The sequence below is a fragment of the Chenopodium album genome, chromosome 18, assembly GCF_948465745.1.
Source record: "Chenopodium album chromosome 18, dcCheAlbu1.1, whole genome shotgun sequence".
In the NCBI taxonomy this organism is placed as follows: Eukaryota; Viridiplantae; Streptophyta; class Magnoliopsida; order Caryophyllales; family Amaranthaceae; genus Chenopodium; species Chenopodium album.
The window spans coordinates 24,880,170-24,900,267 of record NC_137851.1 but is presented as its reverse complement, the minus strand read 5'-3'; the positions used below and the strand labels follow the sequence as shown (position 1 = coordinate 24,900,267).

General features: G+C 30.8%; 1 protein-coding gene across 1 annotated transcript; it reads left to right on the top strand.

The window, feature by feature from the left end:
• Positions 1-11,884: 11,884 nt before the first annotated feature.
• Positions 11,885-18,665, top strand: LOC145590642 (cinnamoyl-CoA reductase 2-like). The gene is made up of 6 exons (XM_081647062.1): positions 11,885-12,018; positions 12,434-12,609; positions 15,681-15,866; positions 16,842-17,004; positions 17,641-17,827; positions 18,335-18,665. The coding sequence occupies exons 1-6, from the start codon at positions 11,907-11,909 to the stop codon at positions 18,477-18,479; spliced, it is 969 nt and encodes a 322-aa protein (XP_081503188.1). The 5' UTR covers positions 11,885-11,906; the 3' UTR covers positions 18,480-18,665.
• The last annotated feature ends 1,433 nt before the right edge of the window (positions 18,666-20,098 follow it).

Below are 20,098 nucleotides of genomic sequence, written 5' to 3'. Positions count from 1 at the left end.
AACTCTCTTAGATTCTGAAACATTTCTCAAATGATTTTCAAGAGTCATGCCTGGGCTAAATCTGCCCTCGATTGGTAAGTGTAAACGAAATTTAAGCTTTTCATTCCGTAGAAGACTTCTAAGTTCGCTTTCCCAATCGTTGAAGTTGAGAAAATTAAGCCTTGTTTTCATTGTTGTAGTAAAGTATTGTTGTCATTGTTGTTACAGCTACCCATCTATGTCAAAATGAGGCAATGTTTAATAATTATGTTTACTTAAAATTAAAGTACCATAAACAAATTAAATATGTAACTTTAAAGCGCTTTATTCAATAATTAAATGATCTCAATTGAATTTAAGTGATTCCAAGACCCTTTATTTGTGCAATAAGTGACTGGACTCTGGCCCTACCATCAACCATTACATTTTCAAGGTGTTTAAACTCTTTACTGATTACAACTCTTATAACTCTTGGTTGAATAATTAACCATCATATGTTTAATTATTACCCTTTGATTCAAGGTTCTAAACTCTTTAGGTAACCTTGTTGAGCATAACCAATTAAAATTGTAAAACTTGATTTACCCAAGTTACCCAAGAGATAAAATGACACCTAGCCTTGGCATGACCTATTATTAATCATCAAAGGTTTGTTGGGTCTTCAATTGGAAAAGTAATCTCAATACTACTAAGACCTAGATTTATTATGTTGTGATTATTTAGTGAACTCTAGCGCATCATCAATCAACATAAATATAATCTAACATGCATAATCTTCTAATGCATAAATAAAGCATGACATAGTATGGCCCCTTAGTCCTATGAAAACTAGAAATGAAATGCTCTCACTTGAACCTTCATGGATCTCCATCTACCTTGCTCCTTTAGGCTTTCACTTCATGGGATTCTTTGGACTAACACTATTTAAATAAATAATCTATTTACTTTTAATAAAAGTTACAAAAATACTTAACGGTACGCAGTCCATATTTAGATTACAAAATACATCACAATGCGCAGATCGTATTTAGAATATATGGGTCATACTAGTCTATATATATATAGCAACATAATATCATATATTATATAAAAGTGCCATATAATAAATCACTCTACATGCTTGTCTAAACTACAACATCGAATGTTCATAATTAAGGCAACGCATTTCTTAAAATATCTCATATTTTAAATCATAATTAGATAATATCGTATATTATTCATGACCAATTATAAAATATCATATATTTTAATTTAGGCATAAGATAGAATCAAATCATATTTTAATCTTGGAAGATAAATCATATTTATTTTCCATGATTATCCTAACTTATTTAGGAGAATCTATCCTAATTACTAGCCAATCAAATAATTTTAGAATCAATGATATCCTAATCTAATTAAGGTATAATCACATTATTTAAATCAATTATTATCCTTTTTTGAATATGCTTAGAATATCCTAACATATCTAATCTAATATTAAACACTTTAATCATAGATAATTAAAAATTTAACAACTTAAATATGGATAATATAAAATTAATCAAATCTTGAAAATTTGATTTTATCCTAAAATAAAATATTTTATCTCAAATAAAACTAATTTTATCCCAAAATAAATCTGAATTTATCTTGAAATATTTTTAAAACAAAAATATTTTTTTGAAAAATTGGTACTGCACGGTGGCTGGCTGCTTTACGTAGCCTCTGCAGCAAGGGCAACAGCAAGCAGCAGCACAAGCAGCCACGGCAGCAATGTGCAACGCTTGCACAGCTGCTGCCCAGCCACTTAGACCTCTGCCCTCACCTTCCCCTCCCTCTTGGACCAGCGGTGGCGGCAGCCACGTGGTTGCGCCACCCAGTTGTGGATGCGCCACCCAGCCATGGCTGCCGCCTCTAAATCAATTTTTTTTATTTTTAATTCAATTAAAAACAACATTTGTTTAACATTTGTTTAAAATAAATAAATTAGTCCAAAAATTTAAATTAAACCCCTTTTCAATTTTAAAATTAGGGTTCATCATAAAATTAATCCCAATTTCATTCTAACTCTTAAAATTAAATTGATGACCATACACAAAACATTTTTAAGCATAAACCAATCTAATTAAAATTATGAAACATGAATCAAATCAAATTAAATAAAAAACTCAAGCACAAAATCATATTTTAGGGCTATTATTTTAAAAAATTCCGAAAATTAAGGTTAGGGATTTTGAAATTTTCGAATGAACTAGGGCATAAATCGGTCCTCTTCATGGCTATTTTGAGCATAATTAAATCGCATTAAATCAATTCCAAGAGTTAAATCACATTTAATATAATAATTGAACCATAATTAAAATAACTTCTCTTTCTTAATTGATTATAAAACTAAGAACATGGACTTCAAATAATCGTATTATTATAATCAAGCGTATTCATGCAAGAGGTTAACTGATACCACTGTTAGACTTTTTAGGTACTATAAGCGGAATTTCATGAATCATATTCTTATGCACCTAAATCATGATCGCATGCATAACACACAATAATCACATGATCACACCTTTGAAGCGTGATCTCCACGTAGCTATTCGAACAAGGCACACCACCGGTGCCGAGGGAGAGGGAGAGATCCATGAGAGAGAGGGAGTATGAGAGGGGTTGGTTTCGTGTTTGCTAATTAGGGTTTGATCTTACTGATCACTGAATGTTATGTTCAACCCTAGGCACCTTGTCTATTTATAATCATATTATAACTAGACTAGGAAGCAAGCCCAATCCACCTAAAATGCTTCAGATAGCCGGCCACCTAGAGGATGAGGCCTAACATGGGCCTTGTCCTCTAATGCTCGATCTAGGATCTTTGTGTGACCTTATATGATCCATCCAATTGGGTTTGGCCTATTTTACTAAGCCAAAGATCATTAGAACCTCTAGCTATGATATAACGACGACCCAAAAGTACACACTTAATTATCTCCATAGTTTGATCCATTTATGTATCTAGTAATTGCACTTGACGAAGACACAAATCCTTCTACTAGAGCTCCCCAAAATAATTATTATGCACAAATACCTCCACATAGGCCGGATTTAGAGGAAATGATAGAAAGTCAAACAAAAATCTTCAACACTTTCATGGCCACTAGTGACAAGAAGTTTAGTGAGGTAATGACTCATAATAAAATGCTTGAAACACAAATTTCTAAATTGTCTATGTAACACCCCCAAATCTCCCTCTACGGAAATACTAGTATAATCCGTATAATTATACCGTAGAGATAGACTTAGAAATGTTACCGCCGCGTGATTACACAAGGCTACTCAAATACTTAACTCAATAACATAACTTGCAGCAGAAAAATCAACTTTCATTTATTAATACTTATAAAACTAGTAACATTGTTACGAGTATTCAAAATAAAGATGAGACAAACATTCCTAAATTAGGTGAAGAAAATCCCAGGACTCCCATATGCTCATTCATGACTCCACCTGAAAATAGTTAACACTGCTTACCATTACGGTAAACAGGGCGAACCAAAACAAATAGGAAATACGAATTAGAAAATATGCTAAGTACGATAAGTGGAAGATAATGTAAACTCAATTTTATTTTCAAACATGCTTTTGAAACCAATTCCAATAATTAATCCAATAATTCCAAAATTCATGATTTGAAACCAATCCCAATAATCCAATATTTCAATAGAATAATTAATAAAACCAATTCCTCACCTAAGTGTGTACACCCCCCCCCCCCCAAGTTAGTGTCCTTATATAGAAGGCTATCCTTGAGGAAATACTAGGCCATACTTTAAACACCTACTTTTGGCCTCTTGTCCCAATAGGAAGTGCGATAATGTTACAAAGATCCGTTCTTCATGCTAAATCAAAGTTGAAGTGTTTATGGACTATGAAATGCATTATAAAGTAAGTTAAAACACATATTTGAGAACAAGTTATCTTAGATCCTTTTCCGATTACTAATTAGGCCTAAAACGTGCTCATACATGTTTAAACTTGATTAATAATGGACCTAAATGCGTCAAATGCAATGATTGGATCCAATTGATCTTACATTGTTAAAAACCGAGCCAATTAGATAAACCAACCATCAAATTTCTATGCAAGGCCAATACAAATGGATAGTCCTTTCAAAGAGATTTCCAACGGTATATTATAAGCCCAATTCCGAGTTAAAACGAAGAAGTTGTGATCAAAACACTGAACCGGGTCCTAAAACCGACACCCTTGCACTCCAACGGCCATATCTTTTGATCCAGAACATATTTTAACCTAATTCAAACGAAATTAAAAAGTAGACATTCAGAGCTTTCCAATTATATCTCACACGCCTTAATCCAACTTTGCAATCAAAGTTATGGAAGTTTTAAAAACGCGTTTTCGTATAAGGCAAACCCCACCTCGCGCAACTGTCAGAGTTGCGCGCGCCTGCCGAGCGCAAGTCAAAGAGTTACGCTGGGCATACCAGCGCAGCGCGATTCTGAGAGTTGTGCACGCCACCTGACGCCACGGCTCTAAAACCCTAAACCTTGATTCCTACGCCTATAAATAGGGGTCTTCGTTCAACCTGAAAGAGGACAAAAAATCAGAATTCTAACCCTAGCATTCTCAAAACCCTAATCTCTCAAGTTCTCTTACTATCATACAACTTTTCTTCTCTCTTCCCAAATACTTTCCAACCCTAATTGAATCCATTGAAATCCTTGGAGGTACGAAGAAGAAAGAAAGTCCAAAAACGCATTAAACGGGGGTTTAACATAAAAGAAGAACGGTTAGTTTCCTGAACACTTAGATAAATCACTTTTCTTTTATTGTTTAAATAACATTAATTGAGTAGATAGTGTTGTTTGATCACTTTAAACAAACTTTTAATTAATTTAATTCACATAGTATTCTTGTGTTAATCAAGACTAGAATTTGAATAATAATTGATTGTTTTATCACCTAAGTCAAGGCAAACATTGTTTATTTCTTGTTCTTTTCACGAATTTGAATAACAAAAGAATAACGACTTTTGCAATGTAATTCTTACATGATTAATGCTTGTAAATAAAATCAACTAAATTAGTATTTAGGATCCACATTGCATGTATTGTTTGGTGATGAAATTGTGAAAAAGGAAGAGCTAGTAGAGGCCGCACTAGGGCTAGAATAGGGATTCCTCCCTAAAAGGAACGTTATTTTAGTACCCGAACTCATTTTTTGTACACGTAGACAAATTTGGGCATGGGTAAACTTACGATTCGTGCTATATATCCCTTGAACTCAACTTGGGAGAAAGGCATGAACGAGGTTTATGAGTTTTCCTAAATCTCGTTAGCGACTCCTACTTGTTTCTTACAAAAAAGCGTAATGATAGGATCAATTCTAATTCAAGGTCCCCCAACACAGTCAGGAATTCAAATCCTAATACACCCCAACAAGTCTAATGTCCTAGGCTTTTAAAGGGCCATGGGAATTTAAGGAGAAGGATCCCCTATGATGGACACACCCTCCTAACACATACAAAGTCCATAGTCTTATCAACCAAATCTGCATAGTGGGATTAATATAATCATGCTTGTAAAGCTTTAATAAATAATTCAATGATTCTCATGAAATTTCTCTTTGAATAAAATCAATCTTTATAATAGGATAACTCAAAACTACTTTATATTCAATTCAACATTCTTTTAAAATCAACCCTTTTTAATAAATACTTGAGAATTAAATCTCATATTAATAACTTTTCAAAATCAATAACTCTACCTTTGAAAAACTTTTTATTTAATTCAACAAACTTTTCAATTCAACTCCTTTATTTAAACATGATAAGTAATTCAAACCATTTAAAACATGATATGAAAATCAATCCTTTAAAAATACATTTATTAAAACAAATATTAAAATCAATACCTCCAAACATAATTTATTTCATAAATCATAATTCAAATCAATTTAATCCAATCACCAATAAAATCATATAAAACATGTTATTCAAACCAATCACTTTCAAATGTATCTAGTCACCTAAACGTACCTTAATTCCGACTATCAATCAACACTTTGCACTTTCAAAGTTCAATCACGAATACACCTCGCAAATAACATAACCATAAGGTTATCACAACATAAACTCAAATCTAATGTGCATGGACTATAAAACTCTTTTAAAATAATACTTTAGTATAAAATTATAGCTTTGAAATAGGTATTTTTATTTTACAAAAACTAACCATGAAGAAGATAAAATAATAGGATTAAAGAGAATTGAATTTTTGTTGGAAAGAATAGGCAGAACATGCAGAGGCCATAACTCCTTCAATGTAACTCCTAATTAGGTGATTCTTCAGCCTAAACTCAATGATTTTTTGAGAGAAACAATCTTTCGTGAAACATCAAAACCCCAAAAATCGACCAGAAGTGTCCGCAAATTGGCTTCCAATGTGTACGACCTGATTATGTATGAAAATAGTAGAAAGAAAAGTATGAAAAGGTTTAGGGAAAAGAAGAAGAAGAGAGAAGAAGAGAATTGAGTTTTGGTGTGATGAATATGAGAGGTATAAGGGGGTATTTATAGGCTCATGAATGAAATAATTATGGTAGGAGAATGTAGGAAGAATTATGGTAAAAAGAAGTAAGGAATTACTTAGAGAAGAGAATAAAGAAATATGGAAAGTTTTGATATTAAAGTGATTAAGAATTAAGGAAAGTGTATTGTCATAAAAAATAATGTGGCAAAAGAGATTACTTGGGGAATAATCAACGAAGATATAAGGTAGGAAAATAAGATGATCAAATTTTTAGGGGATAGAGAAATAAAATTACGGAAAATAATATATTTAAGGAAGTTCATTAAAATACAAAAATTACCAAAATAATTTTGCTCAAAATATAATACGGTGGCCGAAAATTTGAGCTTTCCTAAGATCATATTTTCGGACCTCTCTTTAGAAATTTAGGAAAATATTTTGCAAGTTTTTAAAGAATAAAAATGATTGTGTAAATAATATATTTTGTAGAAAATAATTAATTACAAAATACCAAATTAAACTAACTTAACTAACGAAGAAAAATAAGATGTTCTACATTTAGAAAATCCAAAATTACTAGCTAATTAAATAGGACTTTCGGCCCATTTAAATAAATAGAAAGATATAATTTTTTTCTTAATTTAAATATCTAAAATATATATAAATAATCTGGTTTTTAAAATAAAATAAAAGGATAATAAATCTTACCCTTTTAAGAGAATACTAATTAATTAATTAATTAGAAAATACGTTTCAAAAATACGGGTATAGGGAATATTTCAAGCATCCCACACTTGAGCCCCACTGTGATCATACACTTAAGCATGGTGGCGTCCAAAGGGAAGGAAGCTAGAGCAAAAGAGTCGCCAACAAGTTTTAGGAACTTGTAAACCGTTCACAGGGTGAAGGTTACACCCCTTAACGATCTAAGAGATCGTTAACTCCAATAGGTCTGGAACCATGACTGGAAGTTCGGGGATAAAGGTACAAATCCAACCTAAAAGAGATTGAACCTGCCCTAAATAGGCCTCTACTTTATTCTTCTCGTATTCATGTGCGCTTTCTGACTAACATACAACCAATAGGTTAACCCTAAACCTGTTTATCTATGTTGGTTGAATTTAATGCACGAGCAAATCTATTATTGGCGATCACTTGAATTATAATTATATTAGCCTAAACAAGATTATTAACTATCTTATTAAGCGTGATTACAAGTACAAATTCCCTTTAAACATGCATAAAAAGGCGTGATCAAGAAATAACAATAAATATCAAGCAACACAATAATCACAATCATCAATCATCATAATCTCAATCTCAATAAAGCTTAATAATATTAGCAAGACCCTAGGCATGATACTAACAAGATTAATAACAAACCCTAGCATGTCACTAAACAATAAAGATCAAAGCTTTATTCCTAGCATGATACTAACATAACATTAAGAAAGAAATAGGAAGCATCATAACAAATATCAGAAATATTAGTTAATCCTAAACATGATACTAGGAAGCAATATAACATCCTAACATGATACTAGGAATCAACAAAATAATCTAAGCATGATTTCTATATCAAAAGATCAATAAAGCAATTAAAGTACTTACTTCGATGCCTCGTATCTTTTTCTAATAACAAAATACACACGTTAGTAACTTCAAGGAAAATAATAAACAAACAATTAAATAAAATAATTGAAATAGGGATTTCGAACCAAACCCTCAGAAATTATCAACCTTTCACGTCTAGGGCGAAGGCAACTTCGAACTTGGCTAGGCGTGTCTAGATCTAATGAATGTGGAATTTTGTGAGAGGGAAGGTTTAGAAAAAGAAAGAAAAGAAAGAAAGCTTCTAGCTTTTAGAGAGATATGATTGTTGTTAATGATGATTGTAGATGGTTTTAAAACAAGGAGATACGACCCCTATTTATAAGAAAAATAGCACGGGATCAAAGAAAATCATATTCGGAATAAAACTCCTCATGTTGCAAACGACAGGAGCCAGCGCCAAACGACGATCTTCGTCGCCAGGCGACGAAGGCCAACGCCCGGCGACGAAGGTCAGTGCCTGGCGACGACGCCGTCGTCTCGCGCTGGTCCAAAAGTCAACGCGCTTTTCCACGCGTAATTACCTTCAACACCGGTTGCAAGTAATTAAGCGTCCGAGCAGTTTTCGAAATCAGATTTAGTATATTTTATTCTAAATAAAACATCCTTTTTTAGATAATAGTTAATAGACCCTCCTCTAGATCATTGGGCCTAATCTAATTTAATCCATAACTTCCTCATAATTCATCGGAATTGGGCCTTATAATATATCATTGGAAAGCTCTTTTCAAGCCCAATCCAACTACACTATTATTAGACCCTTATCATGGACCAAACTAAATTGGACTGGCTACTTTCCATAAAATAGGAGTAAGAAAAGAAAATATTTTCAAAAAACAGAAAGAGAAATATTTTAATAAAAACATCCTCATCATTAGACTTTCCACACCTTCACCTCGTTCGATAATCAAATGACGCGAAAGGTATTCATCACGGGGTTTGGTTTTGGGGAGACACATTTGGCTGTCTATAACGGGGTATTACAGTCTAATGCTTTAAAGGAAGGGGCTAGCATTTCGAAACTTCCACCCCAAGGGCTAGGCCCAAAGAGACTTGTCAATGCTATAACAACTAGGAGTAGGAAGGAATTGGAAGAGAGTGTCCCCGAGAAAAACCATGAGAAGGTCAGCATGAGTGAACCTCTATTTGAGAGTGAGTTTGTGCATGAAGAAGTGAGATTTTGAGAATGAGAAAAAAAAGAGTGAAAAAGAAAAAGAAAAAGAAAGAGAAACCAAACAATTGCAAAGACTTCCATAAATATCCCCATAAATTTGTGAGAAACAAAATTGATGTGCAATTTAGAAAATTTCTTGAAACATTGAAACAACTTCACCTTTCAATTCCTTCTAAGTCAGTGACTTTCTCCGCACACGAGCCCAATGACAACACAAGAAGATGACAAGTGGCAAAATCTCTACATTATCATTTTAACTAGCTTAGTGAAAAGTCTGGGCGTTGCCCAGGTTGCTACTTTTGTAGTTGTTCAACTAACTACTAATTTTTTAAAAGGCATTTAATATTTTATATGTATTTTCAATAATTTTGTAGTATAATATTAATTTATTTGTGTGCAAGATTAGATCATAGGTGACAATAAGCCTAGATGGTTAAACAATGATCTTACTTCTAAGAGGTTGAGTGTTTGGACCTCGTCCATATTGTTTTTTCTTGTTTTATTATTATTATTATTATTTTTAATTTAGTTGAAACAACCATAGAGTATTGTTGGTTGCGTGGGTGACGTGGCATATTGTGAATTGAGTGGGTGTCTTGGTGTATTGAGGAATTGAGTACGTATGTGACGTGGCGTAATGAGGAATCTACGTGGCACATAGATGTTGTTAGGTACACCTTTTAATATATTAGTGTTGAGGTAAATATTGCTCTTTACCAACAGGTTAAATACTCTATCTTGTCCTAAAGTATTATGGGGCTGCCTCTCGAGTTAGCGGTTTCAAAAATTGATAACCTTGCTAACGTTAAACAAACAAATAAGGAAGCTTTTTCAAAAGAAGTAAAACAAGTTAGATTGCTCAAAGAAACGAATAGACAAACATATGACAAAAGATACAAATAATTCCATTATTATGAAAGGATAAAGACAGGTCTACAATTGTACAAGTTGAAGGAGAAGTTACCTCCATGGTCGTATTGGAAAAGACGAACGATCATCAAAACATGTTAGATGATAAACTACACTGTCGCTTGGCTACTACGCCAAGGGAAAACTACAAAAACTAAAAAGAAAGCTTAAAAGAAATGAAATTTTTGTTGTTAAGTTGTTTGTGGGACTCTTTCTTTAGATCTATGTACTTCTATTTATAGGCAAAATGGAACGGTTATGGCTGACTCCCATAACTTTAGTGCGATTATGCTTCTTGGCGCCAACTCTACTTTAAAAATTAAAAGTCGTCCATTAGCCTTCTAATCCGATCTTTACGCTATTAGGCCCTAATGAGATATTAGCCCAATGGCTTTTATGTATTAAACCCAATTAACCAAAGACTCTTCACTAACTCTAGGACTTTCCACTTAGTCAAAGTCAAGAAAGTCAATTAAAAGACAAAAATCTGATTTTTTTTTTGGGTGTAACAAATGCCCTCCTAATTTGTGTAGTTGATGGCATTTGAAACCAACCAAATTATGAATCTTTCTCAAATTTAGCATATAACAATTAACTTAATCGTAATGAGGTGATTCACCATAGTAGAAAAATAAGAGAGTGACTTATGATAGTGACTCAAGATAGTGAAATATGATATGGAAGAGATAAAAAAGGAATGAGAAAGTTATTTGTAATTGTAAGTTACTCCACTAATGTGAATGCTCTAGAACAAATATTTATTGTAAAAGTTGTGCATTGACATGTGTACCAATTGCGATTACCATGAAACAAATACAATATTTTTTATTAGGTATAATGTGAATTATTCTAAATTGAGTAAAAATAATGTAAACTAAACGTAGTCTAAAATATTTAGAAGAAATAGATTAGAGAATTCCAGAAAGAGTACTAAATGTAAGAACCATGTGCAAATTGTTGTTGTTCATTCCTTTTTACGGACCACAATTGATAATTATTTGTTGCCTTGTTTCATGGAAACTTTGATCAATTGTATTCCTTTCAAATAATTGTCCTCATCCAAAAGTTCCAAAGTAAATGAAAGTAGAAAGGACATTTGATTCACAAAATTCATAACACGTATAAGCATTGTTGTTCATCTGTGACTATTGTTGCCATTTATGAGACGAACTGAGCCAACCTAAAGTGATTGCAGTTGTTACGTCGTGTACTTTTGGGCCATGCCCGATATTTGGCTTCTTGATTACTTACTTCCCGTATATGCATAAAATATACGTAGTAGGAGAAAAAAATAATGTTTATAAGAAAATGAAATAGTCCAACCTTCCTTTAATTTATAAAATCTATTAGAAAAATATTTAGCATTTTCAAATTTTTATTTTTCCTCAAAAAAAAAAAAAAAATTATTTATGTTAAAAAAAATAATGATGTCATTATTAGTTTTGGCGGGAAAACTTTTTATAGGAAGTTGACATGTGGAAAGTACATTAGCGGTAATTACTTTAGTTATATTTATAAATAGATTGTAAAAAAAAAAAAAAAATGATATGTACTTCTTAAAACGCTACGTTCTTGTGGTTTGCTTTCATCCCAGAATTTGACTACAAATATGGACAACATTCACAGCAACCTGATTTTTTTATATGCTAAAAAAGTACTAAACCAAAAAAGAAAAAATAAGGTAAGGATCAAGATCATTGAAAGAGACCATGGGAGCAGATACGGTGTGTGTGACTGGAGCCAGTGGGTTCATAGGCTCGTGGCTAGTTCAGCTCCTACTTAACCGCGGTTACACCGTCCATGCAACTGTCCAAGATCTTGGTAACACTCTCTTTGATTATTTTCCTTCCATCAACACTTCAACAGTTTTACAAATTACAATAATTAAACTACATATTCCTTGATCTTTTGACTATGGTATGATGATGGATAAAGTAATACGGAGTACAAAGTATATGATCAATGAGGAAGAGTATTGCATAAAAACGTATTGTTTACCTTTTTTTTTTAAAAAAAAAAAATTGTAAAAATATACGTATTATTTAAAAAAAAAAAAAATTTACTTGATTAGTTACATACTTTTGTGTTAAATTCATTATTAGTTACTTGATTAATGAAAGGATTAATGAAATGATAGCTAATCATCATAAAAAGTCAAGTATATTGCAATTGAAGTAAAACAATTTTGTAAAAAATAAAAGTGTTGCAATTAATATATAACGTTTGCTTTCGATAGATGACAAGAAGGAAACAGAGCATCTATTAGCACTTGAAGGAGCGAATGAAAAAAATCTGAAGCTATTTCAAATGGATCTACTTGATTATGAGTCGATTGTTGCAGCTGTGAAGGGCACTGGTGGCGTATTTCACCTGGCATCTCCCAATGTTATTGGTCAAGTTAAGGATCCTGAGGTATTAATTAAGTGACCTGCTTTCTCTACACAAATGCATTACAATGTACTCGTATTTTGTTACTTTAGAGTCTTCTTCTGAATTTTGTTACTTTATCTTTTTTTTTTTTTTTTTTTTTTTTTTGTTGATTTGATTTTGATTTTTGACACTATTTATTAATCTTACTCATATTTCTTTTATTTAACTATCAACCATCAATTAATATCATAATGCTAAAAGAGAATCTAAAAAATTTCCCACCAATTTCACTATTTTATTTATTTATTTTTTTTTATTTTAATAATCTTCATGCATATTAATTTATATATTTTATAATGTCTAACTTTCAATTTGGCAACTATACTATAAGTATATTCTATATGCATTCAATGAAAATATTTTAACATATCTTTCAAATATTTTATAATAGGTATTTTTCTATAATAAACAAACATATACTATGTATATAAGGTAATATTATTATAATAATGTACTAAACCCATACTCTGTATTTCTGTATCATTCTACATCATATTTTTTCCTTTGAAAGTGTTTTTGCTCCAACCAAAATTAACACTTTATCTTTTATTATATATTTGTTGATTTATTTATAATAATAACACAACAGTTCAATAACTACAAATAAAAATAAAATAAAATAAAAAAAACCTTGATTATTTATTGCCACAAAAAATAAGTCACTTAAATTTGTATAAAACACTTGTGCCAGTCAAAGCATGCTATATAATATTGTGCCAGTCAAAACATGGCTATAAAATAGGGACATATGTCCTATATAAGTACATTACACAGGTTATAAATGACATAAAATTTCATTCTTATATAAAATCCTATAATCATGAAATTTGCATTTTTTTTTTTTTTTAATGTTTAAGGATCAATACAAGTAACTTTAGATATCGATATAACATAAAATTCAAGTTAGTTTTTTTTGAAAAGAAATTCAAGTATTTGTTTCGATTAAAAATGTTAATTTTTTTTTAATAAAATATTGTTAAATTAACATAATAATTCATAATTACATTAAGTAAAAATCGTACGTTGCACGGGACTTAAACTAGTACATGTCTAAAGTCTAAACATAGTGTTAATCAATTTAATAACTTTATTTTATCCTCATTGGATTTATATCTACTCACCATATCAATCCTTTCTCTTTGATTCCTTATTTTTGTGTAAACACTAATGTTATGCACTTTCTAAATCAATGGTTTGTACATACTATTTTCAACGATAGAGATAAATATACAGATCACCGATTAAAGTAAATGTTTTATGATTTGAGAAATGTTGACAAAATTGGAGTTTCATTGTTATACTTTCTTCGTTTTTTTAATTATAATATTTGGATTTTTACCCTTTTCATACATTTTCCTTTGACATTCTTTTTATAATTTATATGTAATAGTCACGTGTTCTTCTGAAGAAAAAAAAAAAAAAAAAAAAACATATCTAGTCATGCGTGAGACCTAGTTGGATACATCGCGGCTATCAATTTTTTAATTATCAGTTTTACTAATGTATAATTAAAGATATTAATAGCCAAAGTATTATATTGACAAGTATAAAATAAAAAAAGTGGTACAATTAACAAAAACAGAGAAAGTATAATTTTGAAAAATGTTGGAAAAACTAGCTTAAAACCCGTGCGATGTACGGTTTATCTAAAATCTTTTATTTTCATCAAAATTATGATATAGTAACTGTTCGACGTCTTCTAATTCATAGTTCAATGTAGAAGGTCATTTATTAGTATGCTATTTAAAATTGTTTTAATTCCTATGATAAAATGATAGGTTTTAGTTGTAAGGCAGAAGGTTCTAATATTTAAATTTCAAAAATGTTAAATAAGATAGCTCAAAAAAAAATTAAAAAAAAAAAAAAGATGACATCATCATTGCATTTAAGCGGGAAATTTTTTATCAAGAGAACGACACATGGACAGTGATGACATCAGCATCTTCTATTTTAGTAATAGTTAATAGATTAAGATTACACAATGACTGTGTGGAACATTGTAGTCCAGTAATGCTAGATTCTTTTAAATAACTTGGACAGTGGACTATGACAGTTCATATAAGCTCTTTTTTCGTTTTAATACTTCATATCTTTTAGTTCGTGTTATACAATGATCCAATCTTTTAAAGAATGGTTTTAGCAAGGTCAAAATAACTAATCATGCATATAAGTTCTTTAATTTTATTTAATGTTTTTATTTGTATCCCTTGATTTATTATTAGGTTAGCTCCGTACCTTGCATGATTTAAATACACAGTAGTTTTTTTAATTGTTCTAAAAAAAAAGTACAAGTAGTAATTATTTTTTAGTCAAAAAAATGTTTTTTCATAAACTCATTAATTTTTTTAAAGAACTATCTACCTAATCTTGAAACAAGAGAGGAAAAAATGAGGGGAAAAAGAATGATGCCATATACTGTATCATTTAGGTAGAAAGAAAAAATTTACAACTATGAAATGCGTTCATCAATGTAGAAATTGTTATATACACTTGGGTGTATTATGCTCATTTGATTTTTTTTTTTTTTTTACTCATTTTAAATTCTAAAATGAGCAAAATTATATCTATTGAGCAAAAAAGGTTCTCCCATCATGATACTCCCTTCGTTTCAATATGATAGCCCCATGTGGAATCAATCACATAAAATAAGAAAAGAAGAATCTTTGGAATCTAACATTAAAGTCAAAAACAATTCAAACAATTCATAAATAGTTTTACCTTATTTAAATTTTTTTGATTTTTTTAGGAAACCATCAAACATAGTTGCATAATTCAAGGGAATAATTTCCTTACTTAGAGTCATGTCATCAATTCACAATCAATTAATTTAACCAATCAGAATTTAATATGTATAAAATAGGAAAAAAAAAACCCTAAGTTAAAAGTGAAATACATTCAATATGGGTAGATGTTTTTGAAACGCCCAAAATAGTATATGAGACTAACAAATTGAAACGGATGGAGTATAAGTTATAAGCATGACCTATTTTGGTAGTTGTTATAAGCATGACTTATTTTAGTAGTTGTTAATAAATATGTTATATGAGTGACAGAAAGAGCTGCTTGAACCAGCAATAAACGGAACAAAGAATGTTATAACGGCAGCCAAGGAGGTTGGAGTTCAACGAGTAGTGGTCACTTCCTCAATTTCTTCTATTGTGCCTAGCCCTAATTGGCCAGCTGATGTTCCCAAATCAGAAGAATGCTGGACTGATGAGGATTATTGTAGAAAGAATGAGGTAAGTTTTTTATTACTAAAATTAATTATATTATTACACTATCTATTGTTTGTTAAAGATATAGATTAGTGATATAATAATTTAAATCTCAAGTTATACTCCTTTGAGTCCTTTCAAATTATTGATTATTACTTTAGAAGTTTAGATTGAAAAATAATTACAAGTAGCATTTTGGTTACTCTTATTAGTCTTATATAAAGATATACTCCATATACAATATCCCTAGTATTTAATGACAAATTGAATTTATTATGACGACATGGTAACATAAAGACCTAGTTAATTATTGGTAACCAAAAAGTTTTTGAAGTAGTTTATTACAAAAACTTATACAAGAGGTGATCAATATTGGCCCGACCCGATAGCCTAACTCGATCCGGCCCGAAAATAGGACGGGTTTGGGCAATCCTATAAACATTTTTTTAGCTAAAAGCCTAAATCTGACCCAAAAAAGCCCCTAAATCCACTTTGGCTCGACAAGCCCGCTATTTTTTGTGGATTTGGGCACGTGGTATCATGTTAAGGCCTGATCCGGCCCAATTTTTTTATCACCTCTTTATTTGTAGCTATCCATATTATAGAATAGAAAAATTAAAATTAAATTTAAAAAAATCAACCAAAGAAATTCTTTTTAATTTCGAACCCACATTTATAGCTATCCATATTATAGAATAGAAAAATTAAATTTAAATTTAAAAAAATCAACGAAAGACATTCTTTTTAATTTCGAACCCACATACCTTTTTACTCCATATCTCTATCACAATTTACTTTGATTTTACACCCACTATTTTTTTTTAAAAAAAAGTTCTTAAAATAAGAGTCAGTAATATTTATGTCGAACTTTTGGGAATAGAGAATATGAACTTAAAAATTTAACCGGCCGAGAACCGAGTATTTGACATATGGAGATTTTTTTATATATCGATAAATTATTGGTAATGGTGTCATATCTCATTGTTGCATATTTTGTAGATATGGTATCCACTTTCAAAAACATGGGCTGAGAAAGCAGCTTGGGAAGTAGCCGAAGAGAAAGCGGTGGATGTGGTTGTTCTAAATCCTGCAACTGTGTTAGGCCCTATTCTTCCACCAGTCATAAATTCAAGTGTGGGCGCCATTTTGGGTCTCCTTCAAGGTAATTAAGTAGTTAATTGCTCTAGTTTAAGATCCAAACTTTATTTCTAATAATCGTTTTAACTTTTGTTTATCACATCTAATTTTGTATGGAATTATTTTATTTGAACTTATATAAAATTTAGGAAGCTCCGTTAATCTCCTAAATAAACAAAATTTATTTATAAAGTGACAAAATTGTAAATAAATTAACAATTTTGTTCAGCATGACAATTTTGTAAATAAATCAACAATTAGGATACTAGCTCGTATGTAATTAAAAAAAAAAAAAAGTTCAATTTATTTACATTTTTGTCAATTGATAACTATAAGGAAGTAAACTTGTATTTTCTCTCTAAAATTTCATGAACTTGTTTCTATCTAAAATTTTTTATTTAAACCCTTATTTATGTGGATTAATTTTTGTAAATGTTAATTTTTCATGTTTATACGGAGATATCACCTTAGGAAAACTCTGAGAGTGAGGTATAGCTCAAGTGGTTAGAGCTTTCCTTTCGATTCTAGGAGATCTTGAGATCGATTCTCATCACCCGCCCTTTGTGGCTCCCTAAGCACCAAAAAACCTTAGGAAAACTCACAAGCATCAATTTATAAATGTCTTATTATTGATATACATACTTGATTGATTATGTTGCAGGAAGCACCGAAACATATAAAGAGTTTTTTATAGGTTGCGCCCATGTAAAAGATGTAGCCATGTCACATATATTGTTGTATGAGGTCAAATCTGCGAAAGGAAGGCACTTGTGCTGCAAAGATATTATTCATTTTAGTGACTTAGCCTCTAAGGTTGCCGAGCTTTACCCTCAATACAATGTCCCCAAGTACGTATTATATCTTCCATTTTCTTCTCTTCAACTCTCTACATCTTAAAATACATATACTACTTATATGGCTACTAGCCAATGGGCTCTAGTAAAAGTCCTATCTTCAAAATGTTAATAGAACGGAAATATAGAATGCCAAGGAAAGGAGAGTCTAGATGGAAGGTGGCTAAAAGTAGTAGGAACTTACCAATTACCATATAAACATTGGCAAATCTAGAATTTTTATCAAGTGAGTTCAAAATATATTTGATTAATTAGTTTCTATCGAGGTCAAATGGTCATATTATTTTTAAAAAATTGGATAAATCCAAAATTTAATAGAAGAAACTCTTTAATTTTGATATTCAGGGATCCCACTTAACACAATGTGGATCAGCCACTGCATTTAAACCAAGCTTACTTCCGCACCAAATTACTATGTGTTGTTCTGCATCAATTGATACAAACTAGTATATCTACTTCTAAAACACATTTTTTTTTATTGTTGATGTTGTTAAAAAATAGGTTCCCAAAAGACACACAGCCTGGATTGCTTAGGAAAGAAAATGCAGGGAAAAAGCTTATGGATTTGGGATTACAATTTACACCTCTAGACCAGATCGTCAAAGATTGTGTCGAGAGTCTGAAGAGTAGAGGATATCTGACTTGATCCTGGTTCAAGGAAGCTCTACTACCATTGTTGGTGTGTGAACAAGATGATTAGTAATGAAAATGATGTAAGATTGAGGCCCTCCTAGTCATTGTAATACATAAAGTTTATGTAAATTGTGAGAAGCTCCAACTTTGTGTATGCTTGCTTTAGGTTGTGAGAACTTCAATAATAATGCAACGTTGAGGCGCCTCATTTGTTAATAGTCATATTTAATTTGCTCTATTGAACTCTGTAGTTTAGTGGATTTAACAACTTATGTTCTTCACCAAAAAAAAAAAAAAAAAAAAAAAAAAAACCAACTTATGTTAAATAATTATATGAACTTTTTTACACTTGATATGAAATATTATTAAGATCAAAGCGACTAAAGTGATCCTTAGCATGCCAAAAAAAAAAAAATAATAATAATAATAATAAATAAATAAATAAGTGCTAACATTTATGTGTGAAGTAATGAGGTGATGAATAGATGATATTTCATAATCTTGTTAGGATTAATTCCTACTATGAACTTTAATCTTCATACTAAATTAATTGGTAAATCATAATTTGTAGAAGCGTACCGGATTCCATGATAATTGCTCAAATTCCTTCTTGATTATGTGTTTTATAGTAGATATACACTCTAGGATTTTCTCTCTACTGATGAGATATAACTGAGAGTCTATTATATATACTACTAGGGACCATAACCCTAGATGTCTATTTATATAGACTCACTTTCCTAATCCACCCATCATGTATTAAAAAAAGGTCCAACGGTCTCTACACATAAAACTGAACCCATACCCTATAAAAGACGTAAATAGCCTAACAATATATTTATCTTTTTTTTTTCCTTTTTTTTTTTTTTTTTTTGACAAGCTAAGCCCAACAATAATAATTACTCAATTGGATTACTTTATTTGGGCTAAACTATATGATAGCGTATAAATACAATCATAACTGTATAGTCCACATACATTATTGTATTTAGGTTCATAAATTTCCAACAATCTCCCACTTGGACCAAATACAATTACTTGTTTGTGATTCTTGATAATTGTATTATACTCTAAAACTTTATGAGCTCAAAATACTATCATTTCCAAAGGTCTTTAAACAACTCAGTCCATCAATTATATTAACATAGAATCAAAGCAATCTAACTAGACCCATCAATGGCCATAATGTTAACATAATCAACGACATGAATCAAGCATAAGTGTGTATGGTGAAATGACATAAATGTGATCCAAAATGTCTATTTCCAACTGGTCCACTTTAAACTTAAGTAAGATCACCATATGATCTAATAAAAGAGAATTAAATTGAATACTTTATTCCTGCAGAAAATATTTAAAACCTACCACAATATTTAAAATATGTTTATGTCATACAAGCAATAAAATAACAAATAAACTACCACTGAAACTATACATCCTTAGGTGGTATGACACCCATACGAGTAGTGTGCTCATGAAATACTTTGGGTGATAAACCCTTAGTAAGCGGATCCGTAATCATGGAGTTTGTGCTAATATGTTCTAAGGATAACTGTGTACTGTCCACTCTTTCCTTCACAACTTTAAACTTTACATCAATATGCTTTGATTTTGTCAAGCTCTAATTATTGT

What these genes read in the sequence shown, in the direction of transcription:
- LOC145590642 (XM_081647062.1), top strand. Translation starts at nt 11,907, where the DNA reads ATGGGAGCAGATACGGTGTGTGTGACTGGAGCCAGTGGGTTCATAGGC. An exon ending in TGCAACTGTCCAAGATCTTG is followed by an intron (nt 12,019 to 12,433) that starts GTAACACTCTCT and finishes TGCTTTCGATAG; the next exon opens with ATGACAAGAAGGAAACAGAG. An exon ending in GTCAAGTTAAGGATCCTGAG is followed by an intron (nt 12,610 to 15,680) that starts GTATTAATTAAG and finishes TATGAGTGACAG; the next exon opens with AAAGAGCTGCTTGAACCAGC.